At 46.8% G+C, this 23,623-nt stretch overlaps 2 protein-coding genes across 2 annotated transcripts in view; one reads left to right on the forward strand and one right to left on the reverse strand.

Annotated features, from left to right (window-relative positions):
• The window catches only part of VPS53 (VPS53 subunit of GARP complex), a 137,599-nt gene that overhangs the window by 90,633 nt on the left and 23,343 nt on the right, over positions 1-23,623 (reverse strand). Inside the window, exons 5-6 of the mRNA XM_084802771.1 lie at positions 3,910-3,996; positions 957-1,072 (exon numbers count right to left, since the gene is read on the reverse strand). Coding sequence (XP_084658897.1) covers positions 957-1,072; positions 3,910-3,996 — 203 coding nt within the window. The remainder of the gene's footprint in view (positions 1-956; positions 1,073-3,909; positions 3,997-23,623) is intronic.
• Positions 11,446-14,212, forward strand: LOC311578335 (small ribosomal subunit protein bS21m-like). Its single transcript, XM_084748197.1, has one exon. It carries the CDS (start codon positions 12,121-12,123, stop codon positions 12,394-12,396), a length of 276 nt encoding a protein of 91 aa, XP_084604323.1. The 5' UTR covers positions 11,446-12,120; the 3' UTR covers positions 12,397-14,212.

Here is a 23,623-nt window from a genome sequence, read left to right on the forward strand (position 1 = left end):
GTGCAAACTATTAGGTCTCAGTGTTTCACTGGGGTTGGCATTCACATTAAGGGTGTAATTCATGACTTCCTTACAAGACATCTGAAGGAGCAGCTTATGTTCAAGGACGGTGCTCCACTGCCATCTCTACCTGCCTGGTGGGAAGGAAGCGGGAGGCAGCTCTTCCAGTGCCACTGGCTGGCTGCCCTGGACCATCACTCCCGCCACCCACAGCATACCCAGCAGCAGCTACAAATGAAACAGCCTCTGCTCTTTCTTTCTGGGCATCCTTCATGCCAGCCAGAGCTGCATTTCTGGACGCATGTGAAGCCCACTCTGACTAGGGCAGGGGCATCATCCTGAGACTCGGCACAGACAGGAGCTGCAGCGCTGAGGAGGAGCTGAATCCCTGCTTCTTGGTAAATAACTAGCAACTTCTTTTAACACGGTTTCTAAATGTGCTAAACAGAAAGCTACAATCTTAAAAACATGGGTTTTTTAAAAATGTGGGTTGAGTGATACATCAAAGATTTGTTTACAAATGGTCTCTTTGGTGAAGTGCAACTCAGCCCACTAGGAAGAAGGGCCCTTGCCAAGGCAGAGGCCCTGGGGAGTGACAGCTGAGTCACTCTGTCTAGATCTACCACACGAAACGACCCGTTTCTCAGGGTCATTCTCATGGGCTTTCTGTGGCCTCCTCAGGTCACCTGTCCAGCATTCTTTCATTAAGGCAGAAGTCTGCTGCCTCTTGCTTTTCTGGGGACAGAACCCAGGGCTTTGGGCATGTTAAGCAGACACTCTGCCATTGGATGACATCTCCAGCTCTTTTGTTAAGTTGTGAACACCAAAAGTGACTGAACACTTGCAGGCAGTGCTCCAAAAGTGGGGCGCGATGGTGAGGCTGGCGTGGCTGGGAAGTGAATGTCTCTGAAGCCACTGTCCTTATGTGGAGCATTTCCCATGGGCCCACTGCTTACTCCAGGGAGTCCACCCCGCCGGCCAGCATGTGCAGGTGGTTCAGTGTCGTGATCGAGGTGGTCAGGTGGCGCTTGGCGTGATCTAACTGCTTAATATCCCGGGTGATTTCCTTCACCTAAACATTGAAAACAACAGGAGGGAAAGGGGAAGGGTACAAAAGCTTTGAAACCCTCCTTAAGTCACTCTACAAGAAAAAATCATACACATGAAATCAGCAAAACAACCTGAGGCCAACCCCTAGAAAAAAATAAAGACACTCTCAAAACTAAACTAATTTTCAGAAACTAGCCCCTTTGATGTTTTGTTTGCTTATTTCTCGGGTGCAGTGATTCATTTAATCTCAGTAATTACAAGGCAGATGCCAGCATGTCTCTGGAGTTCAAGGCCAGCCTGGTCTACATATTGAGCTTTAGGACAGCCAGTGCTATGTAGAGAGACCCTCTCTTTAAGGGGGAAAAAGGAAAGGTGTATTCTTACTATTTTATGTGTATATGTATATATACTGGTGCCCATATAGGCCAAAAGGAGCACTGGATGCCCTGGAGCTGGAGTTAATTAGTTGTGGGCAGCCTGGTGTGAGTGCTGGGAGCCAGACTAGGCCCTGCGAGGGCAGCAAGTGCTCTTACTGCTGAGCCGTCTCCCTGGCCCTCTGCCTGCTTCTTTTTATTGAGCCAAGGTCTTGCTATGTAGCTCTGGCTGTCCTTGAACTTGCTGTATGAACTGGGCTGGCCCTGCTCTGTGCCACTCTTCCTGCTTCTGCTTTCCAAGTCGGGGATTATAGGCAGGTACCACTGCACCCAGCTCTGTCCCTTTGGTCTAAGTCTGCCACGCGTAAATGACCCCTTTCTTAAAGCCATTCTTTTGGCCTGGGTGCGATGGCACATGCTTATAATCCTACCACCTGAAAGGCCCAGCCATGATGATCACAAGTTCACAGACAGCCTGGGCCCTGACTACTCACTGAGTTTAATGCCAGTTTGGTTACCTAGCAAAACCTGTCTCAAATGGTTTTTTGTTTTGTTTGTTTGTTTAATTTGGTTTCTCTTCAGATTTCATACCCATGGTCACAAAACCCTCAGAGGAAGAAATTTACTATTTGTCACTCTTGATGGAACACAGACAGCAGCGGGTATAGCGTAGAGAAGTGACATGTAGCACGTTCCTCTGCAGTTAGTGTGCCCTCTGCCACTACAGGTGCTAGGCCCAGCTCGCTGCACTGAGGCAGTCATTATTAATGAAGCTACAGTTCATTCCTGGTCTCCAGCAAAGGAAAAACTGGCTCAAATTTTTAAAAAGCTATTTATTTATTATGTATATGAGTATGCTGTCATCATGCATGCCAGAAGAGAGCATCTGATCATAGTACAGATGGCTGGTTGCTGGGAATTGAACTCAGGACCCCTGGAGGAGCAGCCAGTGCTCTTAACTACTGAGCCATCTCTCCAGCCCCCTGGCTCACATTTTTTAAAAAGGTAAGAATCCAGTGCTGTGGCAAGCTTAACACGTAGCCTCCTAAGAGGAGAAGGGCAATTTGGGGAGCAAAAGCTGCCAGAACTATTTTTTGGCAGACCTGAGAGGACAGAGGATGATGTGGGAATGCAAGTGTCCTCCAGCCAGGGCAAGTGGATTCCTCAGAGAAGCTGGGGAAGCCACCACAGCCGGCTCCTCAACAGAACCTTTAATGGCAGGGCATGCAAGGAGTGCTCCGGGCACACCTAGGAAAGGCTATTCTGCAAAGCAGATTGCTGCGGTTAACTGCAGTGGTCATTCGTGGGCATCCGAAGAGGACAGAGTAAGACATGGTGGGCCCAGATTCAGGCGAATACAGGGCTGAGTCTTCTCTACCACTTACACGCTCTGTGTCTTAGGCCAAGGTTCTTGCTGAGTACCAGTTTCCTTATCTACAAAATGAGTAATCAAGGTAAATAAATAAACTAACAGCAATGACTAAATCTCACTGCAAGGGTATCGGGGGCCTACATCAAATCACTTGTATAAAGGAAGTAGCGGTGTGCTTGGCACCTTGAGAGGCTTTGCCAGGTACTACGACCCCACCATGGTGTCCCCCTTGGGTGGAAGAGGGAGAACAATCCAGAACAGCAGCTTAGAAACATAACGTTATTGCTCAGCATAAAAGCGGAGCATAGCCCTAAGTGTCTGCGAGGCAGAGGCAACTGGATCTCTGTGAGTTCAAAGCCAGCCTGATCTACACAGAGTTCCAGGTCAGGGCGACGTAGTAAAACCCTGACTCAAACCAAACAAAATTAAGTACAAACGAAGTCTGGCAAATGTCACCTTCGTTAGCACTTGGTGTCTGGTATTGTACGCCTGAGAAAATGCAGACCTTAGGGTACTCTGCACAGAGTCCCTATGAGCTAGACGTTATTATTATTATTTCATAGTGGAAGAGACTGTCATTTAGGTGCATCACATGACTTAGAATCTCAGCCCAGAAACCCAGTGCAGCCTGGAGGCCCCTGAGGGGCAGCTGTGGTGAAGGCTGGCTTCTGGGTCAGCAGGGGGCCTTCTGAGCACATCACCTACAGATGCAGAGAGTGGGAACTAAAGAAGACTGTGAGCAAGCATCCTGGCCATGGTACCCGGAGCCCAGAGCCGGGACCGTACCAATGTGCTACGTACCAGATGACATCTCAAATGTCTTAACCGTGAAACAGATGCTAGAAACATGCTAGAGAATGGCATCCAAAGTGACTAGGAAACTATTTGTGGAGGGAAAAGAAATTATTTCCTATTTGAAAGCGGCTGCAAATGTGGGGCAGCAAGGCCGGTGAGTCAGCCCTGTCCAGCAGCTCTGAGGCAGCCGGGCACACTCACACACAGGAGTGCATGACTGCGGCTGGCAGGGGGACAGGAGCCTGGTGACCATGGTGCCTGGGTGAGCCTGACTTCCCGCTCAGGGTGCAAGCACGCTAGGAGGAAACGTAAACTCACCATTTGTTCTGATTTTTCTGCTTTGTCTTTGATATCCTTGATTTTGCCAAAGAGTTGCTGAATGGCCTTCTGGGCCTCTTCTAGAGCCTGGAACAAAAGCAGCAGGTGAGCGAGGATGGAAGGAGAGTAAGCGCCAGCCACACACGACAGTCCACTTCCGTCTCAACAGTTAGCCAAAACTCGAGTCACTGTTCCTGCGCAGACTGCTCCACTGCACCAGAATAGGAGGTAAAGCCTTGTATACGGGCTTAGTCATCTGAGTCATAAATTTTAAGCTTTTGGTTTTCTAAGACAGGGTCTTATTGTGTAGCCATGGCTGGATTAGAACTCTCTGTAGACCAGGCTGGCCCAAAACTTGCAGCAACCCTTCTGCCTCTGCTTCTCTTCCGCGCTGGGCTTACAGGCACATGCTACCATGCCTGGCATAAAGTCTCTATTTAAGACTAAGCCACTTGCTCTATATTGGTGATTAATAAACCTGTCACTGATAATAAAAAGAGTACACATCTGTGTTTGAGTGTGTGCATGATGCTTCACACCTGGGAAGACAGTGGTGGCTCCCTGTTACAAGTGAGGTAAGCTCTGGACACTTGCCGAGGGCCAGCTTCCTCATCTACAGAATGGCTCTAAAAGACTGATGCCGCCAACAGCAAAATCAGGAGTTGACCAGGGACTCAAGATTTGTGGCAAATTTTAAGATACTTAGGGTGTCCTACTTAGAAACCAACGGAATGAAGTCAGAAGGGTACATTTGAAGCTAGTACTGAGCCAAATGTTTCCAAGGAACTAAAACCCCACAAAGGTGGGTGGGACACATTAAAAACATTATAACCCCCACGTCATCTGTGATGGGGTGTGGGAGAGCTGGACACATGGAGGGCTCATGCACTTTGTGGCTTGTGATAACCACAAAGAGAGCTGCCTGGCCACGCCAGTCAGAGCTGCATGCACTCTTTCAATCAGTCAAGTGAGAGGGGAGGGAAAGCGAGAGAAGGCAGAGAGAACTGAGCCCCGGGGGATTCCAACACTTGGCTGTCTGGAAGGAGAGAAGGAGCCACAGTTTCAGGAAAGAAACCACCATCAGCAGAGAAATCCAGGGACTACTACGTCACCCAAACCAAACCAGTACTTGAAGATGGAAAAGAGTATTTGTCCCTTACACTGGATTTAAGACAGAGGACTGTCTTCGACAACAGGGAAGAAGCTAGAAACTGTGACAAAAGCAGACTATGGAGAGACGGCGACCGGGAGCAGACAGTGATGACACGGTAAGAAACAGTGGGCTAGCAAACGATGGCCCAGATCTGTCTGCCACTTGTGTAGGTAAATAATGTGGTTTGGGAACACGGCCTAACCTGCTCATTTTTATCATACAACGCCAGCAGGGGGTGGCTGTAACGTCACATGGCCCACACGGACTAAAATGCTTACCATCTGGCCCTTAGCAGGAAAAGCTGATTGAGTCATACATGGTAGCAAATGCCTATAAGCTGAGCACTTGAGAATCTGAGGCAGGAGGATCACCATGAGTTGGAGGTGAGCCTGAGCTACTGGGGAGACTATTTTTTTGAAAGGGGAAAAGTTAGTTGGACTCTAGCACACTGTCTTCTGTACGTTTTGGCTATGACTGACGCGGTGTGGAGCAGCAGCAGCAGTGAATGGCGGAACCTCGGGGTGAGAGATGCTTGCACACTGCCACGTAAATAGCTCAGAACGGGGGAACTGCCTCTGGGGCCCTGGAACAGCTGTAGAAGGAGGGTTGTTTTGTATACTTTTTCATTTTTACAGTGCTAAGAGTATGACCCAAGGCCTTTATAAAGTTCCTGATTGAATGTGTGGAACTGCTGGCTGTCTAACAGTTGGACACACCTAAGGACATGAATACACAGGGCCACTGTCCGCTGCAGATTAGCTGGGACAGTCCCATGATGTGATGACTGTATCACTGTAACACTAATAAAGTTATTCGTGTTATCATAATTTACGGTGGGCTCTAGTGTTTTGTTTTGTTGGGCATGATCTTGTGGAACCCAGGCTGCCGTAGAATTCATCTTGTAGCCTAGGAAGACCCACCATCTAATCTAGTGCCTCTAGTGCCAGGGTTACAGACATGTCACGACTACCACGTGGTCCAGGCTGTTCTAGGCATCCAACCCGAGGCTTCACTCACGGATGCCAGGCAAGCACTCTACTAACTGAGACACTGACTGAAGACATAGCCTCACTAGGCAATTGAGGTTGGCCTCAAAGGGCCTCAGCCCGTTACTGTGGGAGTTATAGAGTAGCTCCTTCTCACTCTCGAAAGTGGCCATGGTGGGTCTAGGCAGACAGCTCAGCAGCTGGACCCTGGATACTCTTGCAGAGGACCCAGGTTCAATTCCCAGCATGAACATGGTAACTCACAATTCTCTATAACTCCCCTAGGTGATTTGATGCCTTCTTGTGGTCTCCACATACATACATACATGAAGGCAAAACACCCATATATATAAAATAAAAATTAAAAAAAAACTGGCCCGGGTGATAAATTATATGGTCCTTTACCAAGGCATCTAGCCAAAGTTATAGCACAGCTGAAACGTTACAAACCTTTGCCGGATGTTTAAATGCATCAGTGTTGAGTGGCAGGATAAGATTACCCTGCATCAGGGTTAGTGGTCCACCATTTCTCCAGCTTCAGGCGTAACCACAAGCTACAGACAGTGGTTCAAAGTCAACTGCAGCATCGCACTTTAGATAGTAGCATCTGCTTCAGTAGCCACGTTTAACACCTTGGGAAGCCAAGGCATTGCTAAAGGGTCAGCACACTCTAAACTCACTGGAGCCTTCTGAGTGCTTTTGAGTCATGATGTCAAAAACACCACAGAGGCCTTGCGGGCCCATCAGAAAGGACTTCCCTTCTTGGGCACGGTTTATATAGTATTCTGAGATGTTTATGGCATGCCATGTTACAGTGGCACGTTGATAGATTATAGCCAAATACCTTAAAACTGAAGGTAAAAGGACAGGCTATACAGTAAGCGCCGAGGCTCAGAGAAGGAGCTCCTGTCCCACGTCCTCTCCAGACTGCCTCCACCGAGGGCACTGCTCCTCTTTTCCAGAAAACAAGCCTCACACAATCTTATGTTTCACAGACTTCGAGAAAGATAAATGGTCTGCCAGATACACTTTCAGCCTTCGCTTGTTGTAAGAATGTACTGAAGCTGGTGAACTTAACGTAATACACTTTCCAGAGCCAAAATGTCTCCCCTGAAGCATCCTCTCTACAGAGCAGTCAGTCCCTTCACAAACCGCATCCTAGTGTTTGCTCTCTGGCCGGCAACAGTCGGCTGCACACAGAAAAACAGTTCATATGTGGAAAAAGTGCAAGGCCGATGGAGGGAGAAGATTCTTCTTTAAACAAAACAAAACAAAACCCTAACATTCACATCCTCCATGGAGAATCAGAAAATGCATTGGAAGATTCCAGCTCCATCTCTGGATGCTGTTTAAATACGACACTTGCCCATTTCAAACTGGATCCAAATTAATTAAAAACACAACAAATCACGCAAAATCTCTGCTTTCCATCACTCTGCGTTTCTGCCTGGTGTCTATGAGTGGAGCACTGCAGTGCAGTGGTGGCCTGAGCCTGGGGTGGCACTGGACAGCCGTTTCTACTGTGACCCTGTTTGAGATCTCAACATCTGTACTTGTGACCTGATAAGCTTGCTTTCAAGATCAGCAAACCCATTAGAGCACCCTCGTGTTTCTGTGCACCAAACACTGTAGCCATGCCTTTCAAATGTCCTTCCTCCTGAGGCACACTGAGGAGCAGAATCCTGGCCACACCAGGACACTGGCACAGAGAGAAGCAGCAGGGACCTGGCACAGATGCCTCTGCTTTCTTCTTTCCCTTCCTGCTTTTTTTTTTTTTCCCCTTTGCAGACTAGCCACATGTCCCCTGTGTAGAGAGAAGGGCTGGGTCCCACAGCAATGCTCTTGATCATTTGGCAGCCCCTGGGGCTCAAGGATGGGTCTAACTGGGCATTTAGCTTTACTGGGAAATTCTAATGATACTCTCTAGTGAGCCCACAGACAGTCTTCAGAAACTGAACTCCCACTTACTACCATTTGTTGTTGTTCATTTTTAAGAGACCTTGTATGACTTTAGGTCTTTAAAAAAAAAAAACTTAAGGTAGTATAGCATTTGAGGTGACTGGAAAGAAAGTTAGATTCCCTACCACTTTGCCATTGTCGATATCTTGACATCTAAATGTATTTTCCCTTTTCTTTTCTATTGAATGACCCGGAAACATACTATACTGGGTAAAAGCAAGTACTCTGGGGCCAGACACAGGGGCTGGAGGCCTGGCCTCAGCCATGTGGTCTCTGTCAAGCCTCTTGGCCTCCAGGGGGTACAGCCTCATAATTTCTAGAACAGAAATACTAACACCCCTTCCAAAGACTTTTGCTAGGAAGAACTCCAGGATCAGGTGAGGAACTCTCTGGAATTGTTGACCCAACACACCCCAACCCTGCAAGTTCCCTCCCATGGTGCTCTACAGAGGCCCCTGGCAAGGGAGCTGTCCCATATTGGCACCGGGAAGGAGATCTGGAGGACGTGAAGCTGCACTAGGCAGCAGTGAGGCTCCACGCTAAGGGAAGAAGGCTGGCCTCCTGGAAGAGACAAAGCCACGCAGAGACAGACTGACACAGGCACCGCTCCAGGTGTGAGCCTTGGCTGTTTGACAAGGCCTATGGAGACGCTTTCCATTGGGCAAACTGTTCAAGTCTCTTCACAGAAAGCTACTCAAGATTCTTCCCAAAAGGAATCCTAGGACTCAAGAAGCAGAGGCAGGCAGATCGCTGTGAGTTCAAGGCCAGCCTGGTCTATAAAGTGAGTCTAGGACAGCCAAGGCTATGTAGAGAAACCCTGTCTCGAAAAACTCAAAACAAAAAGATTCTTCCCAGAAATTCCTCCTCCTCCAAGTTTTGTTTAAGACAGTTTAAGTTAGGAGTTTGTCTTTATAACCTGTAGTTCCAACTGGGCAGATACGATGCCTACAGAAGGGACTCATTAAATGGCACCAGCACATTGCTCCCTGGTTGTTCTGATAGAATGCAGAGGTCAGCGATGATCTTTACGGAAAGAGCTTTGCAAATAAGCTGGCAACGTCTGGGACCTGCAGGCACCCTGGAAGGACAATGAGAAGAGCATCCTCCAAGCATGCTCACAGTCAATTGCTTCAGAAAAAGGTTGACTCTTATTTTTTTTCTCTTTAAAAAGACTGAGCACTTGCTGGGTATGGTGAGCATCTCAGCACTCAGGAAGTTGGAGAAGGAGGAACTCACGCTTGACACTAGCCTGGGCTACACTGCAAAACCTGACCCCAAAAGCCAAGCGACAACAATGAAACAAACAACAGTGCAAGCCACTCTACCATAAATATGATTTTAAAAAAAGAAAGGAAGGACTGGGCGTGGTGGCGCATGCCTTTACTCCCAGCACTCGGGAGGCAGAGGCAGGCGGATCGCTGTGGGTTCTTCTGGGACAGCCAGAGCTACACAGAGAAACCCTGTCTCGAAAAATCAAGAAAAAAAAGAAGAGTGAAGAGCAACTGAGGAAGACACCAATGTCAACCTCTAGTCTACACATGTACCCACATGTGCACATTACACACACACACACACACAGAGAGAGAGAGAGAGAGAGAGAGAGAGAGAGAGAGAGGTAAATAACTGAAAGAGAAGAATGTATGAATAAAAGAATCATTCCATAGCATTAGTAAAGAAACCTTCAAGAAAGCAGAAACTGGCAAGAGACACATCTAAGTCCTAAACAGAGGCTCTGATGACTTCCACTGATGGTAGAAACATCCAAGTAAGTAGCTTCTATTTATAGAAGGTGCTTTCTGAAACTGTGGGCCACCCTATACCATTCAGTGCTGTTGCTATGGTAACAAGGCATCCTTAGCTGGAGCAGAGGTGCTCCAAGGAGCCTCAGCAGTAGTAACAATGCATCTCCTTCTCCAGGAAGATGTCCACAGCTCAGCTGCAGAGGCTGAAGAACTCTGCCCACTGCCCCCAGCCCATGGCGTCGTGTTTCCCTGCATTCTGCCACACACTGGGCTAGCAGCACCAGTGAGGGGCCACAGGGGCACCCACCAGATAAGAATCACTTGGTGGCCAGTTTAGAAATCCAGAGTACAAAGGGGCTTTATTTACAGCAGTTTTCTTTCCAAGTCTGTGAACCAAAAGAACGTGCCGAACAAAGGGGGTAATTCTCACCTTATTTGCTAAAAAGCTCTGTTCCACCTAAGTTAGTTTTATTTATGATTTCTGCAAACCACATCCACTGAAAAATATGAACCAATGAGCTCGTTTTTTATTGTTCTGGGGACACAAGCCAGAAGTTAAAATCCTAAGACAAGGTGGGGGCACACTCGGCAGTGCCCAACAAGACTAAACATTTACATTTCAAGTTGTTTCTATCAGCTATCGCCCACAGCTCAAAACACACTAGCCTTGAACCCACAGGCATGGCCAGAGCATTGTGCACAGCTTCTCTGGAAGGAATGTAACCCTTGTGGGAGACAGCATTCAATGTAGCCAGTCCAAATGGCAAAAGAAAAGGAAATGTTTAAGAAAAAAGCCTCAGCTGCTTTTGCTGAATAAAAGATACAGAAACTCAATACTTTCGGAAAAGGCATACTGTGAGCACAGCCTGTCCAAGGGTAACAGAGGGCGGCTTCCCACAAAGAGCCAGGCCTCCAGCGCCAAGTCAGAAGTTCTTACTTCATCCTAATTCCCTGCATCTTACTATTACTTCTAATTTTAGACACTGAGTAACACTCATGCATACTCTGGGGGTTTGTTCAGGAGAGAGCATCATTTTGTGGCAACATCTGGATGTCCTATCAAGGGGTCTGCTGCACATGTTCTTGAGACGGCATCTGAGTGTGCCCTCTCCTGCTTCCCTTCCTCCCTTGGGAAGCTCCTGGTTCCCACTGTTCGGTGGACACAGGGCCCTTTCCCCCCTGGGTTTCCCTTTCGGTCATGCTTTCACTGTGCTGGCAGAGGCTGGGCTGCTGAATGCGTCACAGTCACTGCTACTGTTGGGGAGCCTAAGTGCACCAATTAGTTTCTTGGGCTCTGTAGCAAGACAAAGTGGCTCCCAGATCTGCTTGTAATAAACATTTGTTATTATTTCACAGGCACTTGGGGACCAGGGCTATAGCTCAATGGCAGAGCACCTACCTGGCATGTCTGAGGCTGTGAGCGTATACTCATCACTATAAAAATAAAGGGTGAGGGGCCGAACAGCTAAGCAGCTAGGAGCACACGTCGCTCTTGTAGAGGACTCATGCTCGGTTCCCAGCACCCACATGGTGACTTACAACCATCTGTAACCCCTGATTCTAGGAGGTTCCACAACCTTTTGTAACCTCTGAGGGCACCGGCACAAACACAGTGCACATGCGTACAAAGCACTCATAAAATAAAATCATTAAATAATGAGAATAAAGAAGGGAGGGAGAAAGGGGAAAAGCTGACAAGATGGCTCAGCAGGTCAAGGCTCTTGCCACCAAACCTGACACCCTGAGTTCAGTCCCCAGGGCCTACAAGGTAGAAAGAGAGAACTGACTCCTGACGTTGCCCTCTGACCGCCACACGCCTGCACACAACACAGATCATGAAATATGTACAATAATAACAACTAATATTGAAAGTTTGGGTGTGACAAGGGAACAAGGGCCAGTAATTAGGTTTGATTAGAACAAAGACCTCACGATTTCCCTCCTCGGCTTTATTTGTATTTAGTCATGTGTTCGTGTTGGTGTGTGTGCATGGATGTGGTTAGATATGTGTTTGGTATACACACGTGGATGTGCAAGTACAAGTGCCTGTGCATCAGAGGAGCACACTGGGTCTCCTGCTCCACCCTCTCTGCCGGCGCCATTCCTCTACCCACTACAGCGAGCACTAGGGTTACGAGCGTGGCACATGACCACACGGGGCTTTTCATATCAGTGCTGGGGATTTGAACTCAGGTCCTCATGCTGCACAGCAAGCACTCTCACTCACGGAGTCATCTTGCCATCTTTACCCTCTTCTACTTTATTTATTTATTTTTTCCCTCTTCTACTTTAAAAAACAAAAACAGGGAGCGCCCTGGAGTCTGAGTGCTGAGGTGCCAGGTCTTGAAGAATGAAGATTTGAGTACAAGGCATGGCTAGCCACCTGAAGTCCACTGCCAGGACTGTGATGGTTCAGGAGGGGAACGTGGAGGGTGCACACAGGACACAGAACAGAGTCCTCACCACCGATGGGCTCACTGAAGTCATAAAGCGACAACGCTACTATGAGAAGCCTTGTCACCGCCACCAGCGAGAGAGCCATGAAACATGCCAAAGGCTCCACAACATGGGAAGGGCTAGAAATATTAACTTCTTGATGCATAAGAACCGAGTGGCCCCGTGGCTTGGCTGCTCGGGCCTGGGTTAGACGGCCCACGCTAATCCTATGTCCCACTCTTTTCTATCTCGTTAGTCCACAGTGGACGTTTTCTTTTATTCGAAGGAAGAATATGAATCAAAAACAAACAAACAAAAACAATGTTGGGGTCATCAAATCTTGTCAGTAGGTACAATACTTATACAATAAATGTCTCCCTTTAACTAGAGGCACTCGGCTATGCTGCCCAACACTCACAGTCTACGTATCAGCATCATACTCAAAGAAGAACCCAGAGCCTTTCCAGAACCCACAATACAATAGGGAAACAGAAATCAGAATCCTGACTGAGGTGCATACCTGTAGTCCCAGGTGGAGGCAGGAGGATCAGGAATTCGAGGTCATCCTCAGCTACACAGAAAGTTTGAGGCCAGCCTGGGCTACATGAAACCCTGTCTAAAAATAAATAAAAACATAAAAGAAATTAGAATCCTGGCAACACTACTCAGAGGCTAACAAGTTCCTTGATACTTAAAAGCTTTAATAAAGACAACTGCAAAACACCAAACCAAAACACACTAGAAAAGCACTGTCTTGGTTTTGCAAAATCAATCTCCCCCAGAGGAGACCAGAGAGTCCAAGTCAGAGCAAAGGAGATTTTACAGCTTTATTACAGACCCCTGAAAATCAGGCGTTATTAGTGGAAACGCTGACATAACAACCATAGCTGAGCCCATTTTACTTTAAATACTGTATTTCTGTGGCTAAAAAAAGGAAGAGAAAATGAGGCCAAGTTCGTATATAAAGACAGAGCTTCAGATTCCCAGCCAGGGTTTTAACACAGCTGAATGACTTCTTGTGTCAAAGACGGGGGACCCGGGAAAGCTCTGCCGGTCGGCAGAATTACTGCCATTTTTTCCCAAGGTAGAGCCTCAACGTGAAAATGAACTGCTCCTCACAAAACCTCTAGCTACCAGCAATCATAGCAAGAATGACAGCTAAAGGGGTGAGGAGTGACACTTTCCTCTTTAGGTTCAGACTCAGTTTCAACTTTTTTTTTTGTTTGTTTGTTTGCTTGGGTTTTTTTTTTTTTTGTTTTTTTGGTTTTTTTGGCTAGGGTTTTTTGGTTGTTGTGGGGGGGGGGTTGTTTTGGTTTTGGTTTTTCAAGACAGGGTCTCTCTGTGTTAGCCTTGACTGTCCTGGGCTCCCTTTGTAGATCAGGCTGGCCTAGAACTCACAGCGATCCGCCTGCCTCTGCTTCCCGAGTGCTGGGATTAAAGGCGTGCAACAAGTTATGCTGGACCTTTCTTGCAGGCTCCTGAAGAGTGCTGACTTATATGGGGATGGCTCAGAAAAAGAAAAAGCTTCCCTGCTCCCATTTGGCACAGAGGCTTTCCAAAGCTATTTTCAATAATAGTGCCATGGACAAGTGAGACGTGTGTTTCAATGGTCAGAAAAGAAACAGCCTAGGCCTGATGTGGTGGTGGTGCACGCCTTTAATTCCAGCACTCGGGAGACAGAGGCAGGTGGATCTCTGTGACTTCGAGGCTACCAGGGTCTACAAAGAGAGGCTAGGACAGCCATGGCCTTGTGTGACAGAGAAACCTTGTCTCAAAAAAACAAAAACAAAACATAAAAGGAAACAGCCCAATGGCTGGACTTGTTAACTAAACCAAAGACAAATGCAGGGTAGGTTAGCTGGTGTGGGGAGAGCATCTCTGCCATTAGACAATGACACAAAGCTTAAGACTATGTATGCTTATCTGAAACATAGAGCTTCAGGTACTAAATGAAGGCAAAATAGAAGGAAGCATGCTTATGTTAAAGCACTCTGTTTAGCCAAAAAGAAAAACATTAACATTTTGAACAATATGGAAAATGTCTCCAAAGAGATTAAATATTAAGATAAATTATCTAGTTCTACTCTCAGGTACTCACTGAAATAAGCTGAAAGAAGGGATCTGCACAGATGAAAGGAAAAACAAAATGCAGCAGGGCCATTCCGTGTAATATTACTTAGCCGTGAGGGAGCCGGCGTTCTGATACATGGCATTAATACAGGCGAGCCATGCAGACAGAAGTGAAATGTGTCAGAAACAAAAGGCCAGATATTGTTGGATCCCATTTATATGACCGACCCAGAAGAGGAAAGTCCACAGGGAAAGATTAGAGGGCCCAGGAGGCTATGGGGTGCTTGGCTTAATGATTACAGATTTCTGTTAGAGATGAATGAAATACGGAGAGCAGTAGCCCTCGCATAGCACTGTGACTGAGATTAACACCTCAGCGCATTATGTCATATACGCTCTATGCTCTTCTTAATATTAACAATCTACTGTATCAAAAGACACTGACAGTATGAAAGGATAGTTAAGACACATTCATTATACTGTATGTGGATTCTACCTTATTAAAACTGTTTAAAATGTAGTGATATGGAGCTGGCCAGAAGACCTAAAGGTAACAGAGCGCTGGTGCTCAAGTCTAACAACCTGAGCTGGATTTCCCAAACGCCGGAAAAGGTGAAAGGAGAGAGTAAACCCCCAGAGCTGCCTTCTGACTTCTATATGAACACCACAGTGCACACCTGGCACTTACAAACACGTCACAGATAAAACACACATCTGCTGATATCAGATGGGTTTTAAATGCAGTAATGAAAACGTGAAAACAAAAGTTATGCCTTTGTTTTAATTTTGGAACAGGGTTGTGCCATGTAGCCCAGAAGCCTTGAGGGTGAGATTTTACTTCCTCAGTCTCCCGGGTGCTGGGTTCACACCCTTCACTCTGCCTGTCTCTGTATGCTGTTTTTACTTGCCAAACTTAGCAAACATTTCAAAGAGGGTCATTAAACATATTCCTTAATATTTAGCTCTATTTGCAGATGAAATTAAAAACAAAACAAAACAACCTATAGCCAAGGACTATTTTTAAAATAACAATAATAAGCCAATGTGGTGGTATACTCCTTTAATCCCAGCACTCAGGAGGGCAGAGGCAGGGGAATTACTATGAGTTTGAGGCCAGCCTGTTCTACAAACTGAGTCCAGGACAGTCAATGCTACACAGAAAAACCCTGTCTCGAAAAACTAATTCACCAACCAAAACAACAATAATGTAGTTTTAAAATACCAGTCTTTCTGGGAGGTTACAGCCAAAGGGTCACAAGTTTGAGGTCAGCCTGAACCACATGGAGAGACCCTGCCTCAAATACACACATACACACACACACACACACACACACACACACACACACACACACGCACACTCGCACACGCACACGCACACGCACACGTGCTTGAAGTCAGCCCAGACCACACAGAAAGAGCCTGTCTCAAACACATGCACACACATCACATTCCCTGTGAACCTGCTGAGTCCTCGCCCAGCGTGACAAGGGGCAGAAACCCAGGCCTGGGCAGGGGTCACACCAGGTACACTTAAGAATAAGCACCAGTGGGCTAGAGAGATGGCTCACTGGCTAAGAGCATGCTCTACTCTTTTTTTATTCATAAATTTTTATTTAAGTCGCAGGGACATGAAACAGGAAAGGGTAGTAAACCCCATGACTTCTCCACTTGATCCACCTGATTAATGGAAAAAATGACCTTGAAGAAGAACTGCACAGACCATAAACATGAGCATGCTCTACCCCTACAGAGGACTCAGGTTTGGCTCCCAGCACCTACTGTCTGCAACCCCACTTCTAGGGGACCCAATGCCCTCTTCTGACCTCCACAGGCTCCTGAGCACATGGAGTAGACAAATGCGCACTCAGGTACACACATAGATTTTAAGAACCAGCACCTTATCTGTGAGGCAGCACAAGTGCAGCCCCACTTTAGAAAACTGTAAGATTTATTTATTTATTATTTACACAGTGCTCTGTCTGCATGTGAGCCAGCAGGCCAGAAGAGGGCATCAAATCACATTATAGATGGTTGTGAGCCACCATGTGGTTGCTGGGAATTGAACTTAGGACCTTTGGAAAAGCAAGTGGCACTCTTAACCTATGGGCCATCTCTCCAGTCCTAGTTTCAAATTTTCAAAAGAATTTTTTAATTTCAATTGAAAAATAATACTTTTTCTGTTGCCAAAAAGCCTTTTGCCCTAGGAAAGATATAACCTACCAAAAAAAAGGAGCCCCCACCCCCACCCCGAGTTAAGGTTGGGGCAGGGCTTTGTTTTTATCTTTCCAGGAGAATGAAAGCATCCAACTAAGGAATCTGGGGTCCACTGGATAAATGAAACATCTGAGGAAAAAGTATGGGTCATCAAGAGACAATGTCCCAAGAAAGAGTAAATTGGCCCAGTGGTATCGCCCACCTCCAGCTGTCTCTGCTGCCCTCTACAGACATAAGTGGCAGATGGCCTTTATGTGGTCCCAATTCAATTAAAACTTAAAGCTGCCTTTGGGCTTGGAGCATGGCTCTCTCCTTCTCTAAACTACTTACAAGTGCTTGTTAAAGGGAAACCCAAAATTTCTTCATATCAGAAGAGCCACCTGGTATGGGTCAGAGGAAAACAAGAAATAAAAGACTATTCTATTGCCACTAATTTCATAATCTTTTGGTTTTTATTTGATTCTTTAAAATTTTTCTTAAGGTATAAATATTATCTCAAAATCTGTAAGATTATTATGCATATATAAACTTTCTGTTGTGATACTAGTAGTCATACAAAGTACTAACTAATTCTAGAAATAAGCTTCGGATGTACTTAACAGATTGTGGTCCTCAAACTGAGATCTGCTGAATACGGTATTTTAAATGCTTAAGTTTTCTACAATAAACTGTGACCATTCCTAACAGTAACCTTTGAGGTCTCCGAGAAGATGATGAGGCCTGCAGTGATGAATCCACCTGGATGGATTGTAACACTAACCCCTGGGGAACCTGCCCTGTGCCTCTGCTGCCAGCTTCTGCACAAACAGTGGGCACCTTTGGGTTGACAGCTGTGTTCTACCCAGCCAGGATTACCACTAGGCTGATAACCACCACCCAAAGATCAGCTTTAGACTACAAACTGCTCGGGACATTCAAACTGCTGAGTTCATATGAAACTGACACAAACACTTTACAGAACTTTGAACTCAAAAATCTTAATCCTAAGACTGCCAAAAACAACCAAGCTGGACATTGTGGAAAGCTTGGCAGAAATAGCTTCATTACTGTAAATAGTTTTACTATGTTAGAGTTAAAATCTTTCCTTATTTGGGGAGGGGGGTGTTTCAAGACAGGGTTTCTCTGTGTAGCCTTGGCTGTCCTGGACTCGCTTTGTAGACCAGGCTGGCCTCAAACTCACAGCGATCCACCTGCCTCTGCCTCCTGAGTGCTTGGATTAAAGGTGTGCACCATCACATCCAGCTAAAATCTTTCCTTTTTAATTAGACAAAAAGGGGGAAATGTTGCGTGTTATTTGGTCACACTGTTAACCCCTTTTGGGGACATCTGCTGAGGAGGAAGGCCAGCTGGGTGCTTTCTCTGTCTCTCTGAGCTAGCTGGCTTTCACCCCAGTAACTGGCTTCTGAGTCTTCATTAGTAAACTAAAACAACTGAAAATTTGTTAAAACAAAACAAAACAAAAAAACGAGTGGAGAGTAATGGAGAAGAACACTAGACATTTGCCTCCACATGCCTGTGCAGAGGTGCACACAATGACATACATGCAAGTGCACAGAGCATATTCACACATATATATCCTCTCTCTCTCTCTCTCTCTCTCTCTCTCTCTCTCTCTCTCTCTCCCCCCTCCATCCTTCCCTCTCTCCCCCCCTCACATACATACACACACTTTTTTTTCCAAAGAAGCTCAAATAAAACATAAGAAAGAAGTAATATACATAAGCCAAGTGTAGTGGTGCACAGCCTTTAGCCCCACCACTCAGGAGGCAGTGGCAGGCAGATCTCTCTGAGCTTGAGCCCAGCCTGGTCTACATATTGAGTTCCAGGATAGCCAACTTATGTAGAGAGTCCCTGTCTCAAAACAAAACAAAACAAAAGTAATACACATGAGTACAAAGTAATGAATTAAAACAAGAAAAGGTAAAAATGATAAATAGTCATTTGAAAAGTCTAAGCTGGCTAATATAGTTTAATATAGGGGACAAAATAGGAAACACAACTCTAAGCACAGAAAGAGAATGGAAACTGAGATTACAGAAAGAGAAATAGACTTAGACTTAGAGTACAAAAAAAAAAATCTGAAGAGACAAGCATGGTGACACACGCCTGTAATCCCAGCACTCAGAGAGGCAGAGGCAGGTGGACTTCTGTGAGTTCAAGGTCAACCTAGTCTACAAAATGAGTCCAGGACACCCAAGACAGAAAAACCCTGTCTTGAAAAACTAAAGCAAAAGAGTTCTGAAGATGTGAAATTATAAAAATTGGCCCAGGAAGCAGGAAGTGTGAGCTGAGGGTGTGGCCCTGAGCCACAAACAGCTGCAGGGCAGGCGGGCTGGTACAGCAGGGCAGTAGGAATGGAAAGAGTAGGGCTGGTGAGAAAGACACAAGACCCTATCAGGCATCTGGACACACACAGGCATCCCAACGGCTGCCACAACCAGCAGCCGCAACACTACAGCCACTTCTTAAACTTGAGTGAATCCAACTGCGTGAGGGGTGTGTAAATCACACTCATTCTAATCCTCGCCACCCTGGGGTAGCCCTTATCTTCACGGCTCAGGTGAGAACCTGCAGCGAGGGCCTGTTGTGGTGGCATACACCTTTAATCCCAGAATCAGGAGGCAGAGACAGGCAGGTCTCTGAGTTCAAGGCCAGCCTAGTCTATAGAGCAAGTTCCAGGACAGCTAAGGTTACAAAGAGAAGCTCTCTCTTAGAGGGGGCGGGGAGATCTGGAGCTGAAAGAGCTAGCATGTATATACAGACAACAGCAGAGCTAGATTTCAAATTCAGGGCTCAACTCAAACATTTTCACTTCACTAGGCCACCGCTCAATGTTGCACAAGCAACACTGTCTGAGGACTGAAACGAAATATTCAGCCTTTTTTTTTTTTTGGTCATAAAGGGAAGAGAAAATAGTGTTTAGATTCCTCACAGGCTCTCTGAAAATCAGAGTTTTGCAGGACAAATGACAGAGCTCCAACAAGGCAACAGATGTGTTCATTTAAAAAAAAAAAAAAGGCACTACCAGGGTAGGCCAAGGATAGTGGCTTTTACCTGTAATCTCTGCGTGTGAGAGGATGGGACAGGAGGACTGAGGCGAAGGCCAGCCTGGGCTATATCATGAGCTTGAAGCCAACCTGGTGTACTTAGCAAGACCCTGTCTCAAAATACCAAAGAGGGAGACGGTGTACTACCAGGTCTCCTGTGCAGCAAGAGGATGTGTTTTGGTGGTCAGATTAAGCCCTATCTCTACAGAGCTAAACAATCAAGAGCCCTTGCTCCAGCCACAGCTAAATGTCCTAGGAGCTAGCAAAGCAGACCAAGTCACATGGATTCAACTGGTCAAATAAAGGCAAGCTGCCCTTAGCCTCTGCACCAGATGTCAGAAGTCCTGGGGAGGGAGTGGGAGCCAGACTCAAGCAACATGAGGGACACTACGCTTACAGAAGGCTGACAGCCAGGCTGCTCCATCAATCAGTGTGGCTGCATTCCTGGGACATGTCAGACCACAGTGACTTCAGCCTGAAAACATTCTGAAAGTACAACACAAAAAAGAGACACAGACAGACACACACACGTCAGAAGGTATGGGGTAAGTGTTATGGTTTGCACCTGTTGTCACAGCTATTGGGGACGCTGAGGCAGGAGCAATGTCCAGCCATTCTCAGGTACTAATGGGAAATAATAGCTTATACTTCAAAAGGCTTACTACCTTTTAAGGTATTATTTAGAATGAGAAATCAAGGAGCAGTTGTTATTTATTTATTTACTTATTTATTACAGACAGGTCCTCAGTATGTAGCTCAGGCTAGCCTCCAACTCATGATCTTCTTCCTTAGCTTCCCAAGTGCTGGAAGTGCAAGTGTGCACTGCCATGCTCCACTGGCAAGTGTGTGTGTGTGTGTGTGTGTGTGTGTGTGTGTGTGTGTGTGTGTGTGTGTACTGTGTGTGTGGTGTGTGGATGCTCTTGGAGTTATAAGCAGCTGTGAGCTGCCTGACATCGGGGCTGGGAACCTGACTCAGGTCCTCTGGGCGTGCAGCAAGTGCTCTTGACTACTGGTCCGTCTCTCCAGCACCCACCATCTTTGAGACAATACCTCACACTATGGAGCAGGCTATGCCGGAGCTCACTGTGTACCCAGGTTAGTCTTGAACTCCTGATCCGCCTATCTTCTTCCTTCCTGAATGCTAGGATGACCTTGTCTGGCTCAGGACCTTGTTTCCTAATCATTGTTTCTATTTTCTCTAGAAAAGGAGGTCAATAATACTTGCTTGCTTTACTTGGAATAGAGATATCATGAAGATTTATGAACCAAATCAGCAAAGTGTGTTGCTTTCCAAGGAGAAAATAGCCACTGCTTTTCATCATAAAAATTAGCACCTCATCTAATTCAAGCATTAGAACAGACATAATGTTTCCAAGACTTAACTAGGTTAATATTAGGGCTCCACCACATGGTGCTGGTCCTCAGTATGTAGCAGGAATATTTGTGTTTTACTGTCTATCACTTTTAGTTTATAACATTCTCATCTTTTCTTGGGAAGAAAATTAAGCCCATTGGTTGATGAAGTTAACTAAGAAAATAAATGACAATAGTTTTATGGACAATAGTTTTAAAAGAGACACACACAGAGACACACGAGAGAGAGAGAGAGAGAGAGAGAGAGAGAGAGAGAGAGAGAGCGAGAGCGAGAGCGAGAGCACACATGTGCACACCGTGGACAATAACCAAAACCAGGTAAGAATCCTGTGTCTTCCGGGACTGGCACTTTAGACTGAAGTGAGGATGAAGAAAATAACAGGAAGTGTCTGAGGGTAGAACACAGGGCTCCGAACCCAGGCTGGTCCCCTTTCTCATCCACAGCTTGAGTGGAGAAAGGGCACATTTGGCAGACGTGATAGCGATAAAATGGGAAGTCACTGCCATTACAGAGATCTTGACAGGTTCCAGCAATCAAGCAAAACAAAGCGCCAAGCAAGGGTCGGCCACATTTAAAGAATCTATGGCACAAACAGAGGAGGAAGCTGAAATGAGGCTCATATGAAAAAGACCTGCGGCAGTGGGACAGAGTGCTGGGCCACACACGGGATTTGGTTGGCCTCTGCAGTGTTTGGGAAAACCACCAAGCCAACATTTAAGAGCTGGGAGAGGCACAGAAAAACCCAGATGCCCAGCTTCTCTTGAAAACCTGGCAGACCTGGCAACTCGAGGTCTACATTTGGGCCTGACAACAACTGGGCGACAATTGACGTGTGGCTGTCCCTTTGACACTGTCATTCTCTTCCCCAAAGGAGAAAGACAAGGATCACACACTCGCCAACTTAAGCTGCTTTCGTTATTTTCTTATCTTCAAGGCCATCTTTGAAACTCTTGACCTGAGGGCTTCCGGGACTGGCAATCGGTGGAAGGCAACAAGGTGACATGGCTGCTGAAAAACCTATTAAAACCGGGAGCAGAGCAGCAGTACCTTTAGCAGCGCAGCTTAACTTCTGAAGAACTCCAAACTCCCCAGAGAATCTAGAAAAATCACCGTCTTCCCTCCAGAACTATGCCTATCCATATAAAAATGTGTATAAAATCCACATAAAAATTAAGTTCGGGGCACTGGCAGACCCTGGACGGTCTGCGCTGGAAAGCAGTTCCCTGAATGAACGCCCATCTTCACTGCATCAGGTGTGGCTGCCTGCGAGAGTCCATCAGTGACTATCTGCTTAACTGCCGGTTGGCATTCCCTCAGAAAAGAGACCAGTTGCTCTCCCCAGCATCTGCCTGCAGTCCTGCCCCACTGCACATGGCTAGAGGATCTGGGGGGGAGGGGGGGGGCTAGAGAATACAGGCTGATGAAGTGGAACCCGCATGCGTGTTGCTCTGGGGAGGCCGCATTCCACGCTGGGTGGGGACTGTCAAGTGTGGCTGCTCTAGGGTCACCTGCTCCTGCCAGTGACCCTTCATCCACACGCCGCAAGTTCAATAACCTCCTCTGTTCCCAAGGGTGAGCTCTGGTGAAACTGTCCTCGGGTTTGTTACTGGGACCTTGTAGGGAGGGGGTAGATTGTGGTCTGTGTCTCCCCAGAAGAGAACCCTCACAAGGCCCCAGTCTGGAACGAAGAGAGAGCACCCTTCTGCATGCTCACAGTGTCTACTCGGGGGTCACACATTAAGGGGGATGCTCACAAACCCTACCCAGAGCAAAGAACTGCCACAGGGAAAGCTCTGAGATTATATCAGAGACTCAAGGAACTTCAGGGCGGCCATGCTAAGTGGCAAAGGCTCTAACAGGGAAAGGGTTGGGTGCACCACGGTCCAGCTGGCAGAGCTCAGACTGATGAGGGCGACCGTGAAGTCTACCTCCCTACTCAGTTCACCTAAGAGAGAAGTGTCTTACAATTACATCAGCACACCTGGGTAGTGTCCTGGCCGATGCAGTTGTGACCTCCCATCTCATACACAGCCGTGCTTCCGCACAGTCACGAACTGTCAGAGGAGCCACAGAAAGCATTTCCCACTGGGCCGATGCTCGCACCTGCAGTTGTTTCCATCCTTCTCCAAACCTGGGCCTCAGTGAGCAGAGAGCTGGACAGGATGGTAGCGATTCTCGTCCCTTCCTAAACCGCAGTCACGGCGCTGCTCAAAGAAGCAGCCATGCTGTGGCCAAGCTGCACACATGAGACCCAGCGGGAGGTTAATCCTGCCTCGGTGAGCCTCAGGGAGCTTCCTGGGAATTGGTTAAGCTTTGGCGCCGCTTGCAACTTCAAGCCCAGCTTTTCCCTCCTCTAATCTGCTCTAGTCACCTTTTTCTAGCTGCCTTCCAGTCGTCCGGTGTAATCCTTAGAAAGCTGCATACACTTCAGAGCATATCAGGGCGTGTGTTTGTTGAACTGACTCACTCTCCACACGTTTTCAATATGTGAACATTTAATTAAAGCTGTGGACTAATGATCTCAACAGATGAAAATGGGGAGGGCTCAGTGCCACGGAAACTGCGTAGTAGCATTGTAGTCTGGTCAGAGGAGGACACAGGCTAGACCACTTCCTGCTGGCCCACATGAGAGGCAGTCATCAGCCAAAGGCTTTCCAAAGTGTTTACTTAGCAGACTGCTAACAGAGTAGCCAGTATTCCAGAAACTTAAAAATGCTCTCACTGAACCTGCC

Source organism: Acomys minous, assembly GCF_964271855.1.
Source record: "Acomys minous genome assembly, chromosome: 12".
NCBI lineage: Eukaryota > Metazoa > Chordata > Mammalia > Rodentia > Muridae > Acomys > Acomys minous.